Source organism: Lepidochelys olivacea (genome assembly GCF_965140295.1).
Source record: "Lepidochelys olivacea isolate rLepOli2 genome assembly, chromosome: 9".
Taxonomy (NCBI): Eukaryota; Metazoa; Chordata; order Testudines; family Cheloniidae; genus Lepidochelys; species Lepidochelys olivacea.
In genome coordinates this window covers 23430535-23451742 of record NC_140419.1, presented here as the reverse complement: position 1 = coordinate 23451742, position 21208 = coordinate 23430535, and the positions used below count along the sequence as shown (strand labels likewise).

Genomic DNA, 21208 nt, shown 5'->3' with positions numbered 1-21208 from the left:
GGAGTATTTGTGGCACCTCAAAGACTAACAAATTTATTAGAGCATAAACTTTCGTGGGCTACAGCCCACTTCATCGGATGCATAGAATGGAACATACGGTAAGAAGATATATATACACCTACAAAGATGGAAGTTGCCATACAAACTGTAAGTTGCAATAAACTGTAAGAGGCTAATTAATTAAGATAATAGCTCATCTTAATTAATTAGCCTCTTACAGTTTGTATGGCAACTTCCACCTTCTCTGTATGTGTGTGTGTATATATATATATCTTCTTACTATATGTTCCATTCTATGCATCCGATGAAGTGGGCTATAGCCCACGAAAGCTTATGCTCTAATAAATTTGTTAGTCTCTAAGATGCCACAGATACTCCTGTTCTTTTTCCAAAACATAGTTACAGCTACCATGCTTTGCATAGTGCCACCAGGCAACCATGTGTAATGATTTTAAAATGCATTTATTTGTACAGGGTCTGCGTTTTGGGGGCAGTACAAAACATAATAGTGGCAACTCAACTAATGGTAAACCTTGAGACTCTTGCTTTCTAGGTATGCAGATGAAAAGCACAATGTAAAAGATTACACGCTTGGCCTTGTGATGACTTCAGGCATTCTGCCCAAGCAGCAACTACCTATTTACTTTTAGTAGAGAAGTGACCAGTGTTGGAGGAGGCTGGTTGCTTCAGTGACTAACACTTTTTTTGAGGTTGATGGTTCTGAGATTTAGAAAAGAAGAAGGGTAAGCAAAAACCCAGGGACTCAGTTAAAATTAGATCATCTTGATGTGTACTACTTACGCTAAGACAAGAAGGTGTCTGTTTGGAAACTTGTGCATGGTCATTTACTATAGAAAAGAAGGATATCATGGCATTTATTTCAAAATATTATTCCACTAATAAGAGCAGCATAGCAGCTCTATTTAAAATTATATCTATACTGAGCTTCAAAAAAGTTATATTAGAAACAGAAATCCCTCCAAGCATTTACAGAAATTCTATTCTAGTATAGTGGCCAAACTTTGAGCTCTTTTTAATTTGTCATTATATTTCAGTTAAACTATACAATCTTCTATGTACAGCTTTTCTTTCCTGTGAATTAAGAGTAGTTAGTGGCTTCCATGTTGAGGGAGCCAGGGAAGAAAGCAAGTTTGCCTCTGTCTTTGGTACACCTGCTAATAGTAGAACTATATTTGCTTTGCAGTCCCTATACTATATTTTCATTATCCAGCTTTTTAAAATAATTGAAGGTTTGATATCTATTCTGCAGGTAAATACCAGTGGGCAATATGAATTTGCATTGTTTTTCAGAAGTGAGACGGTTATTGAAATATTTTTGAGAGAGTTGACAATCATCACTGGTCCACTAATATCCTAAAACAGTGATAATAAATCCCTTCCCTCATGAATATACATTTTCATTAAACTTAGTGAATTAATTAGTAATTAAATGGATATTCTCAGATTAAACTTCATGTATTTAAAAAAAATCCTCAGCTGTTCTGTTCTTTAGATTATTAGTAACTTACATTTCACTATTTGTGCTTTTACTTTTTTGCATTGTTCTGTACTTAGCACGAACAGTGAAAAACGACTCATTTCCCTTTTCTATATTATATTCAGTGTCTGGCTTCAAACAGTACAAGAGGACGATATTATTCCTTAAAATACTATTCCCATTGAAATTTAAAAATACATTACTGTAGGTGCCTTTCTGTGGATTTGGAACCTTATCAAGCTTGATTTTGCGCATTCTAAATTTTGAGTCTAAGCTGACACCTGATGGTGTAATTTTAATTGAAATTTCAAACGTAAGTTAGTTTGGACAGGGAGTCGGGAATCTTAGTTGAGATTTTCAAAGCAGTCTAGCCGATTTAGACATCTTCCATTTTATTTTATTTTAAATTGCAATTTATTTTTAGTGACTTGTATGTTAAATCAGTGAAAGAATAAGGAGTAGAACACAAACAGTGCCTAGAATTTTCAAACCTTTATTCTTGTAATTATCCTGTTGAAATCAGTGGGACTCTTCACATGAGTAAGGCATTACAAGACGATTCCCTAAGATTAAATAATTGATAAAGTGTATGGGTAGATTTAAACATGATTAATACATTTTAAAAGGGAACTGAAAAAGTGTTCCTCCTCCCCCTACCTCCCTGAAAATACTTAAATTCAGAGTTGGTACTTTTCCTTCAATAATCAGTTTGGTATTTTATTAAGAGACATTTCAGTTCACCGTTATTTCACTCTCTCTCTCTGGGTAAAGCCCTGATTGTCTGCACACAGGCGTCCCTATAAATGTGTGTAGCACGATTGAAATCGATAATCAGAGGCTTAATTAATATTTATAAGGCACTCCAATATCCTCTGATGAAAAGTGTAGAGAATTAAGGACCCAATTCTGAGACCTTTACTCACAGGTGTAATCCTTAACTCTCGTGAATAATCCCATTGATATCAATAGGACTGTTTGGGTAAGGACTGCTCACATTAGTAAAGATTACAGGACTGGCCTTTAGTGAGTATGCACAATTCAGAAGTAGACCTAGTTTAAGGGAAGAATGCTCTTGTGGTTAAGGAGTAGGGGCTTGTCTTCACTATGGTCTAAATCGGCGCTGCTGCGATTGATGCAGCCAGCATCAATTTAGTGGATCTAGTGAAGACGTGATAAGTCTCCCACGAGAGGCGGAAGCTATGTCAACAGGAAAGCATCTCCCGTCAACATAGCGTGGTATAGACACCACTGTAAGTTGATCAAAGCTATATCAACTTAAGTTACATATCTTGTGTACCTTAAATAGCGTAATTTAGATCAAATTACCTAATTAGTGTAGACGAGGCCTAGGAGTGGTAGTCGGGACATCAGTGACTCTTCCGGACTGTTGCAGATTTCTGGTTTGATGTTGGGTAAACGACTTAATGTTGTTGTGACTCCCTTTTCCCCATCTATATAACTGGTGGGGGTAGTACCTTCATATCTCTGAGGGAAGTTGTTAAGCTAATGGGCCTGATCCAGAACGCTTTGAAGTCAATGGAAAGACTTTGGATAAGGCTTACTGTTTGTAAAATGCTTTGAGGTGCCTGATTGAAAAGTACTACAGACAGAAAGGTATAATTGCTAGATATGAAATAGATACGCCATATTTTTATCATTAATTATAATCATCCCCATGCTTTTCACCATTAAGAAACTTGTTTCCCAGAAACAAAATTCTTCCATCCTGAGCTTCCAGATCTTGTCCAGCATTATAATAATTTTAACAAACTGATTTTTTTCAGGTTTCAGAGTAGCAACCATGTTCGCAGAAAGAAAAGGAGTACTTGTGGCACCTTAGAGACTAACCAATTTATTTGAGCATAAGCTTTCATGAACTACAGTTCACTTCATCGGATGCATTCAGTGGAAAATACAGTGGGGAGATTTATATACATAGAGAACATGAAACAATGGGTGTTACTGTACACACTGCAACCAGAGTGATCACTTAAGGTGAGCTATTACTAGCAGGAGAGTGCGGGGGGGAACCTTTTATAATGATAATCAAGGTGGGCCATTTCCAGCAGTTGACAAGAACGTGATTTTTTTCACACTCTTTCAATTTTTCTTTCCTTTCATTGTGTGTCATGATTTTGTGTACCTGTAACTAGGAAAATTAAAGATTGATTGTATTCTACCCACAGCTGGTCATTTCGCATCTATATGCTGTTGCTACGCCCAAGTATAAGATCAGTAGCACTGCATTTAAAAAAAAAATTAACTAGTGTCCATGAGATACGCACTGTGGAGATGGGGGGCGAGGGGGAAATGCTTAAAAAAAAGGGAGGAATGCAATGGAAGGGTAATCAGAGGAATGTTAGGACTACTGTAGTATAGATTAAAAACCCTGTGAAAAATATTCACTTTTAAAATATGAAACAGTAATTTGAACAGTTTGTATAACCCGCTTCATGGCTTTTGGAATAGGCACATGCCCAGCTGCTTCAGAAATAGGTGTGCTGTATAAAAAAATGTAAATATGTTTAAGCAATAAGTTTCTAAGGAATATTCATGAAAATAGACATAACCATATACATCCAGGTGTGTTTGTTTAGCAAAACTGCTGGATGTACTTGGCATACCATTCATCAGTGACTTAGATTGTCAAAGATTTTGTAACCGTTTATTTTAGGAATCTTCTTATGGAACAAATAAAACTCTTGAAGCTTCAAACCTCAGAGTGAGGGGAAATACAATTTTTTTTCTGGAGGACTGAGTTTGTAAAGGGGAGAATGATTGGGGTTAATTGAACTTGTCAAGAGAAAGGAGAGTAAGGAGGAAATCTAGGAAAATATGTGATCAAAAGTATGAAGACAAAGTGCGGTAATTATGTGCTCAAACCTTTCAGTGTGTTCTGGAAGCATAAACCCCAGCAACTCTGTGAAATATCAGAGGAGCTGGCCAAATAAGGAATAATGGGCCAAATCTTCCAGTGATTTAAATCAATATCGCTCCGTTGAAATCAGCTCCTAACTATGGAGTCAATGGAGCTATGCTGATTTACACCAGCTGAGGATCTGACCTGGTATTTATTCGTAACTTGCAAATCACTGCTCTTCATTTCTAGTATTTTATCTCTGATGTCTTAGCACCATCTCATTTCATCTCGATAATAAAGTGCAATTTATAAATACAAACATATATTCAAAGAACTCTATTTAAATGTTGTTTTAAAAAAAAATAGGTGAAGGGGTCCACAGCTAACTCACATGAAATGTTCTAATATTATTTCCCCCAAATATAAAAGCATTTCAGAAACGTTTTGATTTTGTCTATTTCCAATTTGCTTGTGTAATAACATGAACACAATACAATTATCATTAGAAAATAATCAGTGTCGTGTGAGTAGAGCTTATAGCTATCATCTGAGGAAATCCTCTCCAGATTCCCCCTTTCCAGCTAGTGTTTTGGGGAGATGAACAGGGCTTTCTGGTTATATAAGATACTTCCTTAGGGCTTCATTGTCTCTCCCAAGCTTATGGCTGTTCCAGACCAAATGGAGGAGAATGTAATGGGTATAATGTATCATACTTGAAAAATATAACATTTTTAAATGCAAGGACAATTGATGAATGGTTTGCTAGATTTTAAAATATAATTTCCAGAATGTTATTTCAGATATTGTATTTATAACTGCTTTTCATGTAAACTAAAACTTTATTTGAACCTTTTGGTCATATTATATATACACAATGAGAACAACATTTGTCTGTTTGTATTGCACATCTTGAGTTTGAATAATATAACACAATTTCCTAATTGGAATTCAGAATTAACACTGATATTTCATTTCACTTTGTGGGGAAAATGGCCAACAGTCATTTATTTGGGAATTACTTCAGACTAAGTTAAAACTAGGGGGAAGTTTTTAAGCTTTCCTTGAATTTCCTGCGGTATAGTCATATCCATTTTATAGTCCGGCTATCCTGTTGTCCTTCATACATATTTCCAGGAGTTGAGATATGTAGGTTATATGAAGTAGAAGTTACTTCTCTGAGTGGTACTGTGCATGTACAGAAATCTACCTGGAAGATGATGGTTCAGAAAAGTGAGTGCAGTGAAATTGCTTTGGTATTAAATGAAGGTGGTTTGGTTTTGTTGTGAATAGCTTCTCTTGTGATCTTAAGTTTTTCTGGTCTGTGTGTTTACATTGTGGTACTAGAACTTAAGGGTTTTTATTTTCAGCTCCTGCATGTGCGAAGGAGGCAGCTAAATAGTGAATCAGATGTATTTGATGAGATTGATCCTGTGGTGCTACTTGATTTGCCTGGGCTGCCTGCTGTGCCTGTGTCTAGATTGTTGTTGTGTAGAAGTCTATGGATAATAATCAGAAGCAAAGATTACTGGGAAAGAGTAGTTTCATTAGTTTAAGCAGGCTTTCCTCAAAAAGTTCTTCCCACCCACCAACAGTGCCTTTCATTTCTTTGGCCCTTTCCTGAAAGCCTCCTGATAGTTTTAACTAAGTCTAAAGAAATTATCAAATAAAGTCTGAGCTATGGTTCTTTACATTCAAATTTGTATTTGTTCTGAATGCTGATTGTATAGTACAAGTATATAAGGAAGGAAGGGAAGAAAAGGAAACATATGTTCACTAGCAAGATTCTGTATATGATTCATGTCTATTTGTGCATGTCAAGTACAATTGGTTGCTGCTCAAACTGCCCCATATTTTGAAAGATAGTCTTTCCATTGCAGCTAGGTCACTTATGGTTCTATACTTATATGGTTCTTATATACTTATATGGTTCTATCACTGATTTGTAGCCTATGCAGCAGGTAACTTCCATTTCTTTTTGTTATAGGTGGTGCTCAGCAGAACTATTTTAAAAATTTGTTTGCCTTTGGCATCATGAAGAATAGATGGCAGTGTGAGAAATCATTCTGTGCCCTTAATAAATTGCATTCGGAGGATGACCCTGTCCCTAACACAGATTTAATTAAGGGCATGTCATGTGTAATACAAGGCCTGGGTTAGAATAGCACCACAAACATCTCTTTGAATCTCTAATGATGTACGCTTATACATGGTAAATTGCAAATTAAACAGACTGACTTTTTTTGTCCATTCCTTCCCTTTCTTACAATTGTGTATTACCTGGTATTGATTGCAAGGAACTTTGTACATTTTCCTGATCCTTTGTAGTGCTCTGACATTGCTGGTGATTTCCATACACTTTCTGACTTTTTGATTGCATCACACTAAACTTTAAGTAAATTTATGACAGCATGGTGGCCTACTCAATCTAGTGATATATAGCTCTCCCGACCAATGACTCCTTGAAAACTAGAATGTAAATGTTTATGTCAAAAGGAGTGCTTGGAACATTCCACTAATAGTTGGGCTAGTGAAAATACATATCTGAGTACTATTAACATATCCAGAAGAGTTTGTTATAGTAACGGATGACGACTTGAACACTCTTAACAGTGGGATTTTGGCTCTCCCCTCCACTCATTCTGGATTCAGACAGATTAAGCAGGCAGTCTACCAACTTCTTCACAGATTCTAGTAATATGAATGCAAGGTGGACGCTAGGAGGTGAGCTGGCCGGAAGAGCACATTTAGTGCTTTGGTTTGACCACAAAGATAGAGCAGGGAAGTGGAGAAAAGACAATTATAAGTTAAGTCTCTGGATGGCTCACTAATGCATCTGGAGAAATGAGTGGGACAGGGTCAGTGAACAGCTGACCAGACAGCAGCATAATGAGATGGCAAAGAAATCACTTTCATATAGAGGCAGCAGGTGGAGTGAAAGTATTCCCAATAAATGACTGCATCAGCAGGAATGCAAGAAATACAGTGGTGGGCAACCTGTGGTCCACGGGCCGCATGTAGCCTGTCAGGGTAATCCAGGGTAATGCCACCACACTGGCAGGCCGCAAGACAGTTTGTTTACATTTGCACCACCACCCACAGCTCCCATTGGCTGGAGTTCGTCATTCCTGGCCACTGGGAGCTGTGGCCCGCGTCGCTTCCCACAGCTCTCGTTGGCTGGGAATGGTGACCCGTGGTCACTGGGAGCTGCAGGCAGCCATGCAAATGTAAGCAAACTGGCAGCCCGCCAGTGGATTACCCTGATGGGCCACGTGTGGCCCGTGGGTCGCAGGTTGCCCACCACTGATCCAGAGGGTTAAGAGATGTGAAAAAGATGGAGAGTTTAAGAAATGATTGGAGAAGACAAGCAAGTTTTCCTCGAGGGCTGCCCAGTGCTATCTTCTCATGCCAGACTTCTCAACTCTTATTCATGGCAGACAGGTAGAAACACCACCAGACTCAGATGCTGGTAGTGTTAGTCTCCGATAAAATATTCAAAAGGAATTGCTGTAGGCACAGCAGAAGGAAGATGTCAAGGTTCTTTCCCCACTCTGAACTCTTGGGTACAGATGTACTAAGTTGTGGGGACCTGCATGAAAGACCCACTAAGCGTATTCTTACCAGCTTAGGTTAAACGCTGCCACCACCAAAGAAAAGGGGAAGTGCCCACTTGGAAACGTCTCCCTCCCAAAGTATCCCCCCAAGCACTACACCCCCTTTCCTGGGGAAGGCTTGATAAAAATCCTCACCAATTTCCATAGGTGAACACAGACCCAAACCCTTGGATCTTAAGAACAATGAAAAAGCAATCAGGTTCTTAAAAGAGAATTTTAATTAAAGAAAAAGTAAAAGAATCTCCCCTGTAAAATCAGGATGGTAAATACCTTACAGGGTAATCAGATTCAAAACATAGAGAATCCCTCTAGGCAAAACCTTAAGTTACAAAAAGACACAAAAACAGAAATATACATTCCATCCAGCACAACTTATTTTATCAGCCATTTAAACAAAACAGAATCTAATGCATATCTAACTAGATTGCTTACTAACTCTTGACAGGTTTCAGAGTAACAGCCGTGTTAGTCTGTATTCGCAAAAAGAAAAGGAGTACTTGTGGCACCTTAGAGACTAACCAATTTATTTGAGCATGAGCTTTCGTGAGCTACAGCTCACTTCATTGGATGCATCCGATGAAGTGAGCTGTAGCTCACGAAAGCTCATGCTCAAATAAATTGGTTAGTCTCTAAGGTGCCACAAGTACTCCTTTTCTTTTAACTCCTGACAGGAATTCTGACCTGCATTCCTGCTCTGGTCCCAGCAAAAGCATCACACAGACAGAGAAAACCCTTTTTTTGCCCCCCTCCAGCTTTGAAAGTATCTTGTCTCCTCACTGGTCATTTTGGTCAGGTGCCAGCGAGGTTATCTTAGCTTCTTAACCTTTTACAGGTGAAAGGGTTTTTCCTCTGGCCAGGAGGGATTTAAAGGTGTTTACCCTTTCCTTTATATTTATGACAGAAGACATGCAAAATTATTCAAGGATTTGCTTAGACTGGCCTTAACTATGTTTAATAATACCAGTCTAATGCAGCAGATGTCCAACAGGAGAGGGTTCACTCAATCTTGGATGTGGCCTGCATCAAACCCCTTTCCCTAGATTAGTAATGTGGGCCCCCTACTTAGTACATAGTTCCAGGGCACAAAATGACCAGCAGACCTAACCACTTATACATTCCAATGCATAGCTTTTCCCCACTCACCCACAGATACTCTCTCTCTCATGTGTGTTTAGAGCTTAGCTCCTCCATCATCCAGCAGTGCCCTTATCAGCCCCTTGTATTTAGCCCTTTTGAAATCCCTGGAAGGATTAACTCTCCATGTTCTCACAACCACACCACATTTGGAAGGCTGCATACTCAACCATCCTATGCTAGTTGGCCTTTTAACTAATTTTCCTTAAAAGACTAGCCACCTCATGCTGCTGAGTTAGAAGTTGCAACAGTGCTGTTAAGAAGAGAGAAGAAAACTGATAATAGACTCTTGTACAGAGCAAACCAGCATAAATACAGAAACCAGCAACCTAATGCAAATTTTAACCACAATAATGGCAACAAGAGCATCATACAACTCCCTTCTCCCTACTTTACTCTTCCTACAATCGTGCAACCTTCCCAGCCCTGTAACAGCAATGAGAACAACGTCCTATGCTAATGCATAAATGAGGTGGCACCTGGATGTGAATTTCACAAGATTCCTGCCTTAGGCCAGCTCATGTGTCCTTTTTACCTAATTACCATCTGTAGCACTGTCTGGTCGGGGGTGGCAGCCACTGAAGGCACCATCGTGGCCTTGTCCCCCCTTTTGTATAGATTCTAGTCTCTTACCCCTAACCCCACTGAGACCAGCTAGTCAATCATGTTGACCTACACGGAATAGCCAGTTGAGGTAGTGGTGCCAAGCCCCTCTCTCTGTCCTTGCTCCTCAAGGGTGATGGTGACACAATGTTCCTCTTTTCTCTCTCCCTCTCTCCCCTTCTAGTTCTCCCCTCCACCCCCCACTACCCACACTGGCCTACAGAAGGAATTTGCTAATTGAAGGACTTGGTTAGAATGCCTGTCCTGGACTTGAAAAGGTTAAAGCAGTCTGGAAAGAGTAAACCTGGTCAGTCATGCCAGTTATTGCTCCAGAGAATTACCTGGCATTCATTGATCTACTGTTGTTTATCTTTACCCATTATACTTGGGCCTCAAAAGGAACAGAATCTGTAGTTCTGGCCAGCAACCTGCATTTCTGTTACCAGGATCTCCATTCAGAATCTCATCAGTTGCTAGAGTATTTTCAAAATTCATGGCAATTGTTTTTTTTCTTTCTTCAGTGAGGACTGTGAAACAAGCTAAGTGACACTTTTAAGTTCAGCATTTTTGAGATGTGTGACTATCAGGTATATAGAAGCATGGGACGAAAGGAGGTCATGTTCACATAACACAAAGATTTTCCTTAAGTTTTGTGAAAAAATTCATATTCATAACAGCAATCATGGAAAGTTGCAACCCGAAAGGAAATTTGTTTTAGAAGGTTATTAGCAACTGAAAAAGAATAGAAAGCTGATACTGACCTTGACTATCATGTTCACTGATACAGAATGCTGATACTTGAATGTTACCTCAACTTCAAATGAACGTTAACATTTGTGTTTGTAACTAACAAAGCATTGCCAGTTCTTCACCATATTTATTTGCTTGTATGATGTATCCACATCCCCTGCTCTTTGTTTTGGCTTTACTTTGGAAGTTCTTTAGGACAGGGATTGTCTGTCTTATATTTGTACGGTGCCTGGCACAATTGGGCACCAGTCCTGATCAAGGTCTTTGGGTGCTAACAAACTATAAATATTAATTATTATACTACTACTACCTGAAAATACTGACAGTGGATTCTCTCTTCTGTTGCTCTGCTCTTAATAATGGTTCATTATCTGATACTGAATTTCTGTATGTGTTCCAGAACTTTATTACTTTAGTGTAAGTAAACTTCTGCAACATCTTCAGTGTGTCATTTTCCCATCCCTCCGAAGGAAAGAAAAAATCAATAGAATTGTAATTTTATCTGCAGTTGAATGAGCTCTAAAATGCTGAGAGCTTGAATTCAAGCTCCTCCTTTATTTAATTAATTAATGAATTAATTTTTTAGAATGCTTTATAAGCAGTCAGACTGTTATCATACTAGCAGTTTATCCATGCAAGAGGCCCAGTTTCAGGAGCAACCTCAGCATTCCAACTACCTGGGTCAATTAAGACCAGGGTATTGCTGAAGTGACTTATTTGGTCTTCTTTGGGTGATGTGCCACTGCTGATCTCCTGTAAATTTTGTTGGTGTGTGTCCCCCAACCTCCAAGTTGAGGAAAATGTACTGAAGAAGCTTCTGCATGGAGAATATTTTTGAGCATTTTTGCTAGCCCATGTGATACTGCCAGAAAATGGAAAGCTGAGGTAGCTCAAGCTCATGCAAGTTTCAGCTTCCTTATCAATGTATATTCTGCTACAAGTTTTTGTTGTTATGGAGTGAAGTTAGGCTGTCTTTTAACTACCCACACATCATGGTTTTGGCTATATTTACACTTTTATTAAACTGTTAGATAAAACACAGTACTCAGGATGCCAGTAGAGTTTCAGTTAATTTTTTTTAAAAAGTTGGGCACATCTGGTGCTTATCAAAAGTTTATTCTAATTTGAATATTTTATTTGACTGCTCCAAAGTTTTGATATTTTTCAGTCTGAGTACAATGTACCCAGGGAAAAAGACTAAGTTGGCAATGTGTTTACTTCTAGATGTTTGGCCACTGATTCTTGACCAGAAGATATTGCCTTGCATCAGAATGTTTACATGCTCTGTATTTCCTTAGGTGGTGAGCTACATGTGTTATATTCTACCCTTTAATTTGGGAGAATAGCATAGAGATTTATGCAAACTCAATACTAGAGGTAAGTGAAAGGGGTGAATTACGTTTTAGAAGAATTTAGTGGATTTTCCATCTTTTTAGTGTAATCTGCTCTCAGCTATGTCCTAATTTCACCAAAATAAACAAACTCAGTTTGTGATTATATTCATTTTGGTTAAAAGTGGAGGTAGTGTAGTACTCATTTTAGGAATTCCTTTATGGGGTTGGACAGTAAAAGTTAGGGAGTAGGGCAAAGTGAGAGATCAGTATTGACAACCTCAAGAGATCAAAAATAATGAATCAAACCCTAAAAAATCTTGAGTGGCCCAAAAAATGAGTTTTTAATCCAGTCATGTTTTTAATCTTGACTTTTTAACTCTCCTCTCTGCCTCTGCCAGTGTTTGTGATAGCTTCAGGTTGAAAAGTCAACTTTTAATGCACACAAAAGTACATGCCTCTCCTTGGCTGCTCAGAAGCAGATTCCACTCACCCTCTTTACACCCCTGAAATAGGGGAACTGCCATCCATTTTCTATTACTGTCTTGACACAGCAGCAATACTTCTGACTCCTTCTGCCCTGGGACTTCACTACTTGGGATTCAGTGGTTCCACTTCCCAGAGTTCCCACTCCCTACTTCTCTGCTGCCCCAAGACCCTCTCTCTGGTATGGGTCCATCCAAGAAGGTAGGGCAGGTGCATGTCCAAGGCTCTTGCACAGACCTCTGCTTATGTGCCCAGCCTCAAAACTTGTGGGATTGGAGGAGCTTCTAGTGGGATCGCAAGAGCTGCTCCTCCAGGCTCTAAAATCCTGTGGCTCATTATCAGTTCATGAGAACTGGCTTTCTCAGCTGCTCAGAGAGACCTCCTCTTACCCACCACTGCTCCCAGGCTGTTCTTCACAATCCCTGAGTCCTGTTCAGCTCCCTGAACCATAGAGTGGCAGTTATTATCATGACTTCAATTTCACTAAAAGCAGTGGGAGGTGACAGCCAATTTTATTAAGGGCAGCCTCACTTCCACATGCAGATAGATGGTAGGGAAATGGCGGCCATCTTGCTGGCTTCAGACCCACTGACAGTAGTAGGAGATGGTGGTCATTTGGGATAAGGGAAAATTCATGAGTTGGCACCTTTCATCAGTTTTTCATGAGACAGGTAAAAAACAAAAGAAAACACCCCAAAATCACTAGAGTCCTCAAAGGAAACCTGAAAAAGACGTGCCTGGGAAATTAAATTCATAACTCTGAATGCTAAAAGCCACAGACTTATCAGAGACAATGGTTTTATGGCTGTGACTCTCTGTACCTTGGGGGAACATGCAGCACCCACATGTTCATCCTTATAAAATGATTGTGTGGTATCCAATGCAAAGTTTGTCATCTCGGGTGTCTTCAGAAGGCTCATGATGCACTGAGCATTGTTGTTATAGTGATGTTATAGTAATTGTTATAGTAATATGTGACAAAGTTCTTCCTCTGCCTTGGTGGGTCCTGCGCTTATTGGTGGATTTGCTCGCCTCAGAGGTTCACGGCAGCCATCAGTTTGGCCACTTTTGCTAGTGGCTCAAACCTGCCATTCACTCAGCTAACCTCATCACTGGCCAGCATAGGGAAATGGACGGAGAACAATCCCCACAGTCTCTGCTGATCCACCTAGTGGGTCGGGACAGGCCGGGACCTTCCCCTCTGGTGGGACTCACAGTCCAGGACAACTCCTCCTGTACCCAGTTGGGAGTATGGGGGGAACCCAGGCCCGCCCTCTACTCTGGGTTCCAGCCCAGGGCCCTGTGGATCACAGCTGTCTACAGTGTTTCTTGCAACAGCTGTGTGACAGCTACAACTCCCTGGGCTACTTCCCCATGGCCTCCTCCCAACACCTTCTTTGTCATCACGATAGGACCTTCTTCCTGATGCCAGATAGAGTTTGTACTCCTCAGTCCTCCAGCAGCACGCCCTCTCACTCTCAGCTCCTTGTGCGCCCCTTAGTGACTGAAGTGACGTCCTTTTTAAACCAGGTGCCTTGATTAGCCTGCCTGTCTTAATTGATTCTAGCAGCTTCTTAATTGGCTCCAGGTATCCTAATTAGCCTGTCTGCCTTAACTGGTTCCAGCAAGTTCCTAATTGTTCTGGAACCACGCCTGTTACTTACCCAGGGAAAAAGGACCTGCTTAATCTGGAGCTAATATATCTGCCTTCTATCACTTTCCTGTAGCCATCTGGCTTGACCCTGTCACAAATGTTATAGGTTGTAATTTCATATATATAGTTATGAGGCTGAAAATGTGTCCTCATGGCTTAAAACAGGCCCAGGCAAAACTCGCCAAGAGCACAGGGGCAGTTCACACCCCATCAGGGCACGTGTGGGACAAACCCAGCCCAGCCTCACAGGAACAAAGGACACTGACCTCAGTAGCAACAAAGGATCTGTTGGACTCTCTAGTGAGTGACGCCCCTTTGGTCAGTTTGGGACTACGATGAGGTAATGCTCACCTGACTCTGAAGGGAGATGGAGGGAGGCGTAGCCAAGAGGGAAGAAAGAACATGATAAATGGGAGAAACGTTTGCCATGCTCTTCCTCTCTCTCGCACTTGCATCTACAGACAGCACACCAAGCGATTGAAGCACTGATCAAAGGGGAGAGCCTGGCTGAAGGGCAACCAGCCAGCCTGTGGTGAGAAGCATCTAAGTTTGTAAGGGCACTGAAAGTGTTAAGATCAGCTTAGAATGCATTTTGCTTTTATTTCATTTGACCAAATCTGACTTGTGCTTTGACTTACAATCACTTAAAATCTATCTTTGTAGTTAATAAAATTTGTTCGTTTATTCTACCTGAAGAAGTGTGTTTGGTTTCAAGTGTGTCTGAGACTCCTCTTGGGATAACGAGCCTGGTGCATATCAATTTCTTTGTTAAATTGATGAACTCTCATAAGCTTGTAGTGTCCAGGGGGCATAACTGGACACTGCAAGATGGAGGTTCCTAGCGTTGTGTCTGGGGCCGGAGATATTGTCTAGTGTCATTTGGTTGCACAATCCAAGGAGCAGCTTACATGCCAGAGGCTGTGTGTGAACAGCCCAGAAGTGGGGGTTCTCACAACAGAGCAGGGTAAGGCTGGCTCCCAGAGTCAAGAATTGGAGTGACCTAGCAGATCACCAGTCCAAATAACACCAGGGGAATGTCACAATGGCCCATTACAACAACTTGTAACACATCTGCTGCCTACCAACCCTACATTAACACTTTTGCAGTTGCAGGACAATTGCTCACTTCATTTTACCTAATCTTCCACAACGTGTATTGTGACCCTTACGCTTAACAATCTGTCCCACGTACTATTTAACCTGAATACTTTGATATCCTTCACCAGAAATGAAGAAGAGCTCTGTGAAGCTTGAAAGCTTTTCTCTTCCACCAACAGAAATTGGTCCAATAAAATTGCCTCACCCACCTTGTGTCTCTCATATCCTGTAAACAACTTGGCTACAAGAACACTGCAAACAGCAAATCTGGAGGTCCACAATGACATTTTTACAGATTCACTTTCCAACGCAGAGCTGTAGTCCGATTTATTTTTAGGAATAATGTTTGGTACAGATAGAAAGAATGTACACAAAGAAAACTGAAGTTACGCAAGTAGGGAAGGTGGAAAAGGAGCTGTTGACTTACATTTCAAGAGAGAAGCAGAAGAAAGGATTTGCATACTTGGAAAGTATCAATCAGAGAGAGACCTGGAGAACGTGCACCCAGTGTGCCTGGGCGGCAGAGAAAAGGGTGGCAGGAGTACTGTGGGACTGGCAATTAAGCAACAAACTGAAAGGAAAAGTGTCTGCTGCAAAGTTTGACAACAGTGGGTCTTGCAGAGGTGGAAGGAAATAAGATACAGGTAATAGAAAACAACATACTGAGGAAAATGGAAGGCAAGTGAAGTGTAGGTTGAATGTGCCTGGAAGAAATGACAGGGAAGATGAACTTGGGACTCTAAGTGATAGGCTGGAGAGTGCATGTCTGAGGTGGGCTGGACATGTGAGAAAATGGGAGAAGAGCGACGAGTAAAGAAAACCTGGGGGCGGGTGGGAAGAGACAGCAAGAGTGGACATGGGAGACAGAGGGTACAAGAGAAGTTTGAGGAGAAAAGGACTGAAACTCCAAGATCTGTGAACCCATGCCATGGACTGAAAGAAGTGGCAAAGAATCATGGGCACCTTGGACACCATGTAAACGAGAAAGAGAGTCAAGAAGTTGAAGTGAAGTTCAGTATATGTCGACTGTTACAGAATTAAAATGTTTGAGCAATCCTCAAAGCAACACACAGGCTTTAGCAACTGTGTCCTCTGTGCATGTTTAGGGCGGGGTGGGCAAATTACAGCCCGCGGGCCGGATCCGGCCCCTCAGGGCTTTAGATCCGGCCCACAGGATTGCCCCCCATGGTGCCACAGGCCCTGCGCCGTTCTCAGAAGCGGCCAGCACAATGTCCCTGCGGCCCTGGGGGAGGGCAGGGCAGGGCAGAGGGCTTCATGTGTTGCTCTTACCTCCAGGCACCGCCCCTCGCAGCTCCCATGGGCCAGGAACGGGGAACCACGGCCAATGGGAGCTTCGGGGAAAGTACCTGGAGGCGCAGCAAGGGCAGCGCGTGGAGCCCTGTGCTTCCTCTCCCCCAGGGGCTGCGCAGGGACGCGGTTCCAGCCGCTTCCCGGATCAGGCAGGCAGGGAGCCTGCCCTGGCCCCTGTGCGTGCCGCTGCCACCCCGGAGCCGCTTTAGGTAAGCAGTGCTGGGCTGGAGCCCAAACCCCTCCTGCATCCCACCCACAACTCCCTGCCTGCACCTCTCACCCCTGCTGCACCCCAGCCCCCTGCCCTGAGCCCCCTGCTGCACCTTGCACCTTCGTGCACCCCAACCCCCTGCCCTGAGCCCCTGTTGCACCCTGCACCCTCGTGTACCCCAACCCCCTCCCCTGAGCACTCATCACCCCAATCCCCTGCCGCACCACTCCTGCACCCCAACTACCCCCCCACCCCAGCCCTGCATACAATTTCCCCACCTAGATGTGGCCGTCGGCCCAAATGTTTGCCCACCCCTAGTTTAGGGGCTAAATTATATTATTGTTAATGAGCATTTTAGGATATATGACTGTGCTTATAATACTTACTAAGCTGTGACATTGTCCATGTAATTAGCCAAGACTGTGAAGGAAACTTCTATCTCTGTTAAATGAAGTTTTTAAAAAACCCTACTTGCAACCATGTATAGTAAGAAGGCTTGAAAATTGACAGTGTGAAGTTAATTTAGCTAAAATGTATATTTAGCTATGATACAGTAAACCATTTTAATTTCTTTAAACTTTTTTTCTCAGATAACCATTTTTTAAAAATCCAATGAATTGGATCAGTAAGGAAGAACAAACTAGCACAGTGGAATAGATAAATCAAATTTAGGCATGGTAGTTTATTGAATCTAAATTGTGCCCGGTTGGCCCAAGAGGTATATAAGCAATCCATCTTGTGCTGATAATGGAGGTTCTTGAAATCCACCTGATGTTTGCATTATTAAATTTCAGTCTAATGAGCTCTGCTAATACATATTGAAGATGGTTGTAAGGAGTAGAATGTGAATCTGAGCGGGATAATTTGAAAGAAACATAAGCTGAGCATTTTACATGACTCAAGGGGTATAGCTACAATTATACATATAACCAAAATTGAATTTAAATGGAATTTCTATTATCCGTGTCCTTCTACCAGGGAAAATAAAGTGTAAATGAAGTAAAAGTCTTTAGCGTTGGTAGTGGTTTGTTTTTATTATCTAATTTAATAGATTCTTGCAATGATATTCGCTGGCAGAAAAGTTTTAATATTTCATTACTTTAAATGTAGTCTAGGTGTGTATAAAAGCTTATAAATGGAAACATGTCTGTGTAATTGCTTTTATCATTTCATAACACTAGTATTTAAGTTGTATATTTTTAAGAAGAGGTATCAGACTGTGAAGAGACAGCAGACTTTGAAAAATATAATCTTGTGGCATTTATTTTCTGCATACCCACTGCTTAAGCTGAACGTTATATTCGTAAATTATATAGGTTGATTCAGTAGGCAATAGAAATAGTACCTGAAAAACTGAATAAACATTTATTGTTCTATACCACAGTTTACAGTAGCTTTATTGTACAGGAAAGTCTGGTCTGAAGTCTTATTCCTGTTAGTTTGGGTTCCTTTTCTTCTGACAAGGCAGTACTTTTAAAAACTTAATATTTCATCAAGTATAATGCTATTAGAGACTTATTCTCACTTAGTTCAGTCATCAGGCATTGAGATGGCAATAAAAGAGAATGGCTCCTTTGAGACATTAATGCTTTGGAATAAATGATGTGCTAGAACAGAAATTTAATTAATTTACAGAGTATATTGATAGTCCCTTGTTACTGTGCTGTATATTTTTAATCTTCTTTAACATCTGTAGTAAAGTGTTTGAAAACCCCTGCAGTTGAGCAACTAGTAGGTAATTAAGTAATAAGGGAAGAGGCTTCTAGAGGGAAAAAGATTCTTTTTAGAGGATGCTGTCATAACATGAATAAAGTACTGCTGCTGTGATTTGCAATGAAAAAAATATATTACCTAATTTGATACTGTGACATAGATAGTCCAGACATCCTATATTTTAAATCTTATATGCAGCACTGAATATTGGAAATATGGCTTTTCCTTCAAAAGAAATCTTAGTTTATTTCCTATATTAGTAAATTAGTTGTTTTTTTTAAAATATTCTGCCACTGTGTGATTTCCTTTCACCTTACAAATTGTCAGTTATGATACGGATTAACAGTACTGGTCTTGTAAATAAAAAAAAATATTAAAGGCCAAATTCTGCTTCAAATGCACATTGACTTTAGTGGGAGCTGCAGAAATTAATCTGAAAGTGAACTTCAGCCCTCAGAAAGGGTTTTGTTTTATTATACAAATGTAATTAAAACAAGTATAAATAACTCATTATAGGTATTTTTTATTTTTAGCGAAAGCAGATGAAGCATTGAAGGCTAAAGAAAGAAGCGAAGAAGAAGCGAAAAAGAGAAAGGAAGAAGGTAATGCAGTTTTTTATTTATCGTCAAGATACAGTTTTTATTAAACTGACAATAATAATTCCATAAGGAACAGTTTCCTTGGAGGTTCTCATATTTCTCTAGGGTTGGACCACATCTTAATAGGGGTATGTCATGGTCAGTCGTCCTCCAATTCACAGTCACACAGAGCACCTCCACCTCTCAGTCACAACCATATAATATTCCTGTGGCAATTACAGCAATTGCAGGGAATTATTTAATGATTTTTTTAAAGCTGTCTTTAAAGCAACTTGGTATTTGGTAACAAGCAGAAGAGCTAATACCATGTGACCAGTCAGCTCTGTGAGGCAGAGACCACAGTTAGAGAAGTCACTGCAGTCAATTAACATAAAACAGTAACATTGTTTATCTGAGAATATATTGTAGGACTAACATAAGATGTCCAATCATTAGTCTAGTTCACTTGTGCAGTTACTCTGTACTATGTCATGATAGTAATCCCTCCAATGCCGTGGTAGCTCTGTGCACTGAGTACTTTCAGGATGAAGGCCTTTTCCATTGCACTACCAGTGGTAGACTACCAATGGGAATCTGTACAAGGTTTGCAGGATCAGGTTCAAAACAAATGTACTTTGATTGTCTCTCTTTTCATTATTTGGTGATATATCAAGTTCTGTGAGAGAGCCAACCTGAACTTATATAAAGGAACCTTAAGTGGTATTCCACACTTCAACTTTGATGCGGTATCCCCATTTCTCAGAGAAAATTAATAGCAAAAATCTGTCTCCTGTGGTTCCAATTAAAATGAGCTACTAAAGTGTCTGCAGCATATATTACTTTTATGTTGGTTTAAGTATAAAATATATACCAAAGGATTTTACTTTTATGAAACTGTCAGCTTACTTGTTTTTGACATCATCACTTATCTTGAAACCTGATCCTCAATTTTTGAAAGATGCTGCTGTTTAAGAAATTATTATTTTAAAAAATTAAAGCATCAGTATATACCTTTTCCTTGATGTTTTATTATTATTTTCCAATACCATATAGGTGACTTCTGAGTTGTGACAGATTTTTGACTGTACACAGTACATTTTAATTATATTTCAAGGTGGATATCTGATCTAAGGGGGAGTGTGTGTGTGTGTCTGTATGTATGTATATGTATATACATATATGTACATACATATATATTTTCCTAGGTTAGCCTTTGATCATCTAGTGCCCTCTGCAAATCATAATTTGGTGCCTACATGTAGGTAGTATTCTAGTTGCCAAAGGGGTTGTGTTTGAGACAGACTGTCCTAGAATCAGTGGTGTACACAGGCTGAAAACTTAGGATAAGAGAGCCTTTCATTGGAGGATTGGAATGTGGTTAGTTCACAGCAAGGTATAGTGGCAAAGAACTGTTCGAAGGCCGTGGCATCACTACTATAGCTAATCTGAAAAGAGATAAGGGGAAGGAAGAACTGGGTTAGGAAAGGGTTGAATGTGAAGTTTGGGGAGGTGGCTGGGATCAGAGTGTGACTGGAGGAGAGGGAGCTCCTGTCTAACCAATATCAACAATAGAAGCTTTTGTGGATAGAGCTGCACCAGTGGTGAATTATACATCCTAACTTTCCTAGCCGTAGACAAGTCCCGTCTATCTTGACTCATCTCCAAATGCTTCATTTCATTATCCTTCCATCTCCCAGGCTCTCAACCTCAGTTTACTCTGACTTCCCTCTTCATGCCCTCATACCCAGTCTCTTTCTAAGTGCAGTCTCACCTGCCTTTTTTAATGTCACCCACACCCACCCTTTCCAGGCTGTCTCCTCTACTGAAGTCATTGTGCACTCCCTGGTTTTTCTCTAGTTTTGACTACTGTAACCACCTCTTCTCTGCCTCTTTACACCTCTTTCCCCCCCACTCCAGTCTATCTAAAATGTCACTGCTAAATTCATCTTTCTGTCCTATCACTACAAGCATATTCAAAACCCCTCCTTGACTCCATTCATTTTCTTCCTTTCTTTTAACACAGCAAATTAAAGCTCTTTGTCTTTCCCTTAAAGCCCCTAGAAACTTCAGCTCCCGTTTACCTCTGTTCTTAACGCCTTTAAGAAACTGGAGACTATTCCTAGAAAGGAGACAGCACAATAGAAGGTGCACAGTGGAGAGTATGAAAGAGATGAGGCGAGCATAAACTTCTTGGTTTAATGATCTGTTTGGGTTTTTTTTAATGTAAAATGAATGCTAAGCTTTTTTCACTTCAAAGTGTACTGGGCACTCATTACATCTGAAGGAAATCTTTTTCTTTTATGTTAATTTTCTAATTATTTTATCCAGATACACTGTGTGAGCTTGTTATAAAAGAGACAAATCTACTCT

The 21208-nt window shown here is 40.3% G+C and overlaps 1 protein-coding gene across 1 annotated transcript in view; it reads left to right on the top strand.

Annotated features, from left to right (window-relative positions):
- Positions 1 to 21208, top strand: part of RSRC1 (arginine and serine rich coiled-coil 1) — a 369693-nt gene that overhangs the window by 277410 nt on the left and 71075 nt on the right. Inside the window, exon 7 of the mRNA XM_084638898.1 lies at positions 18794 to 18862. Within this exon, the coding sequence (XP_084495024.1) occupies positions 18794 to 18862 (69 nt within the window). The remainder of the gene's footprint in view (positions 1 to 18793; positions 18863 to 21208) is intronic.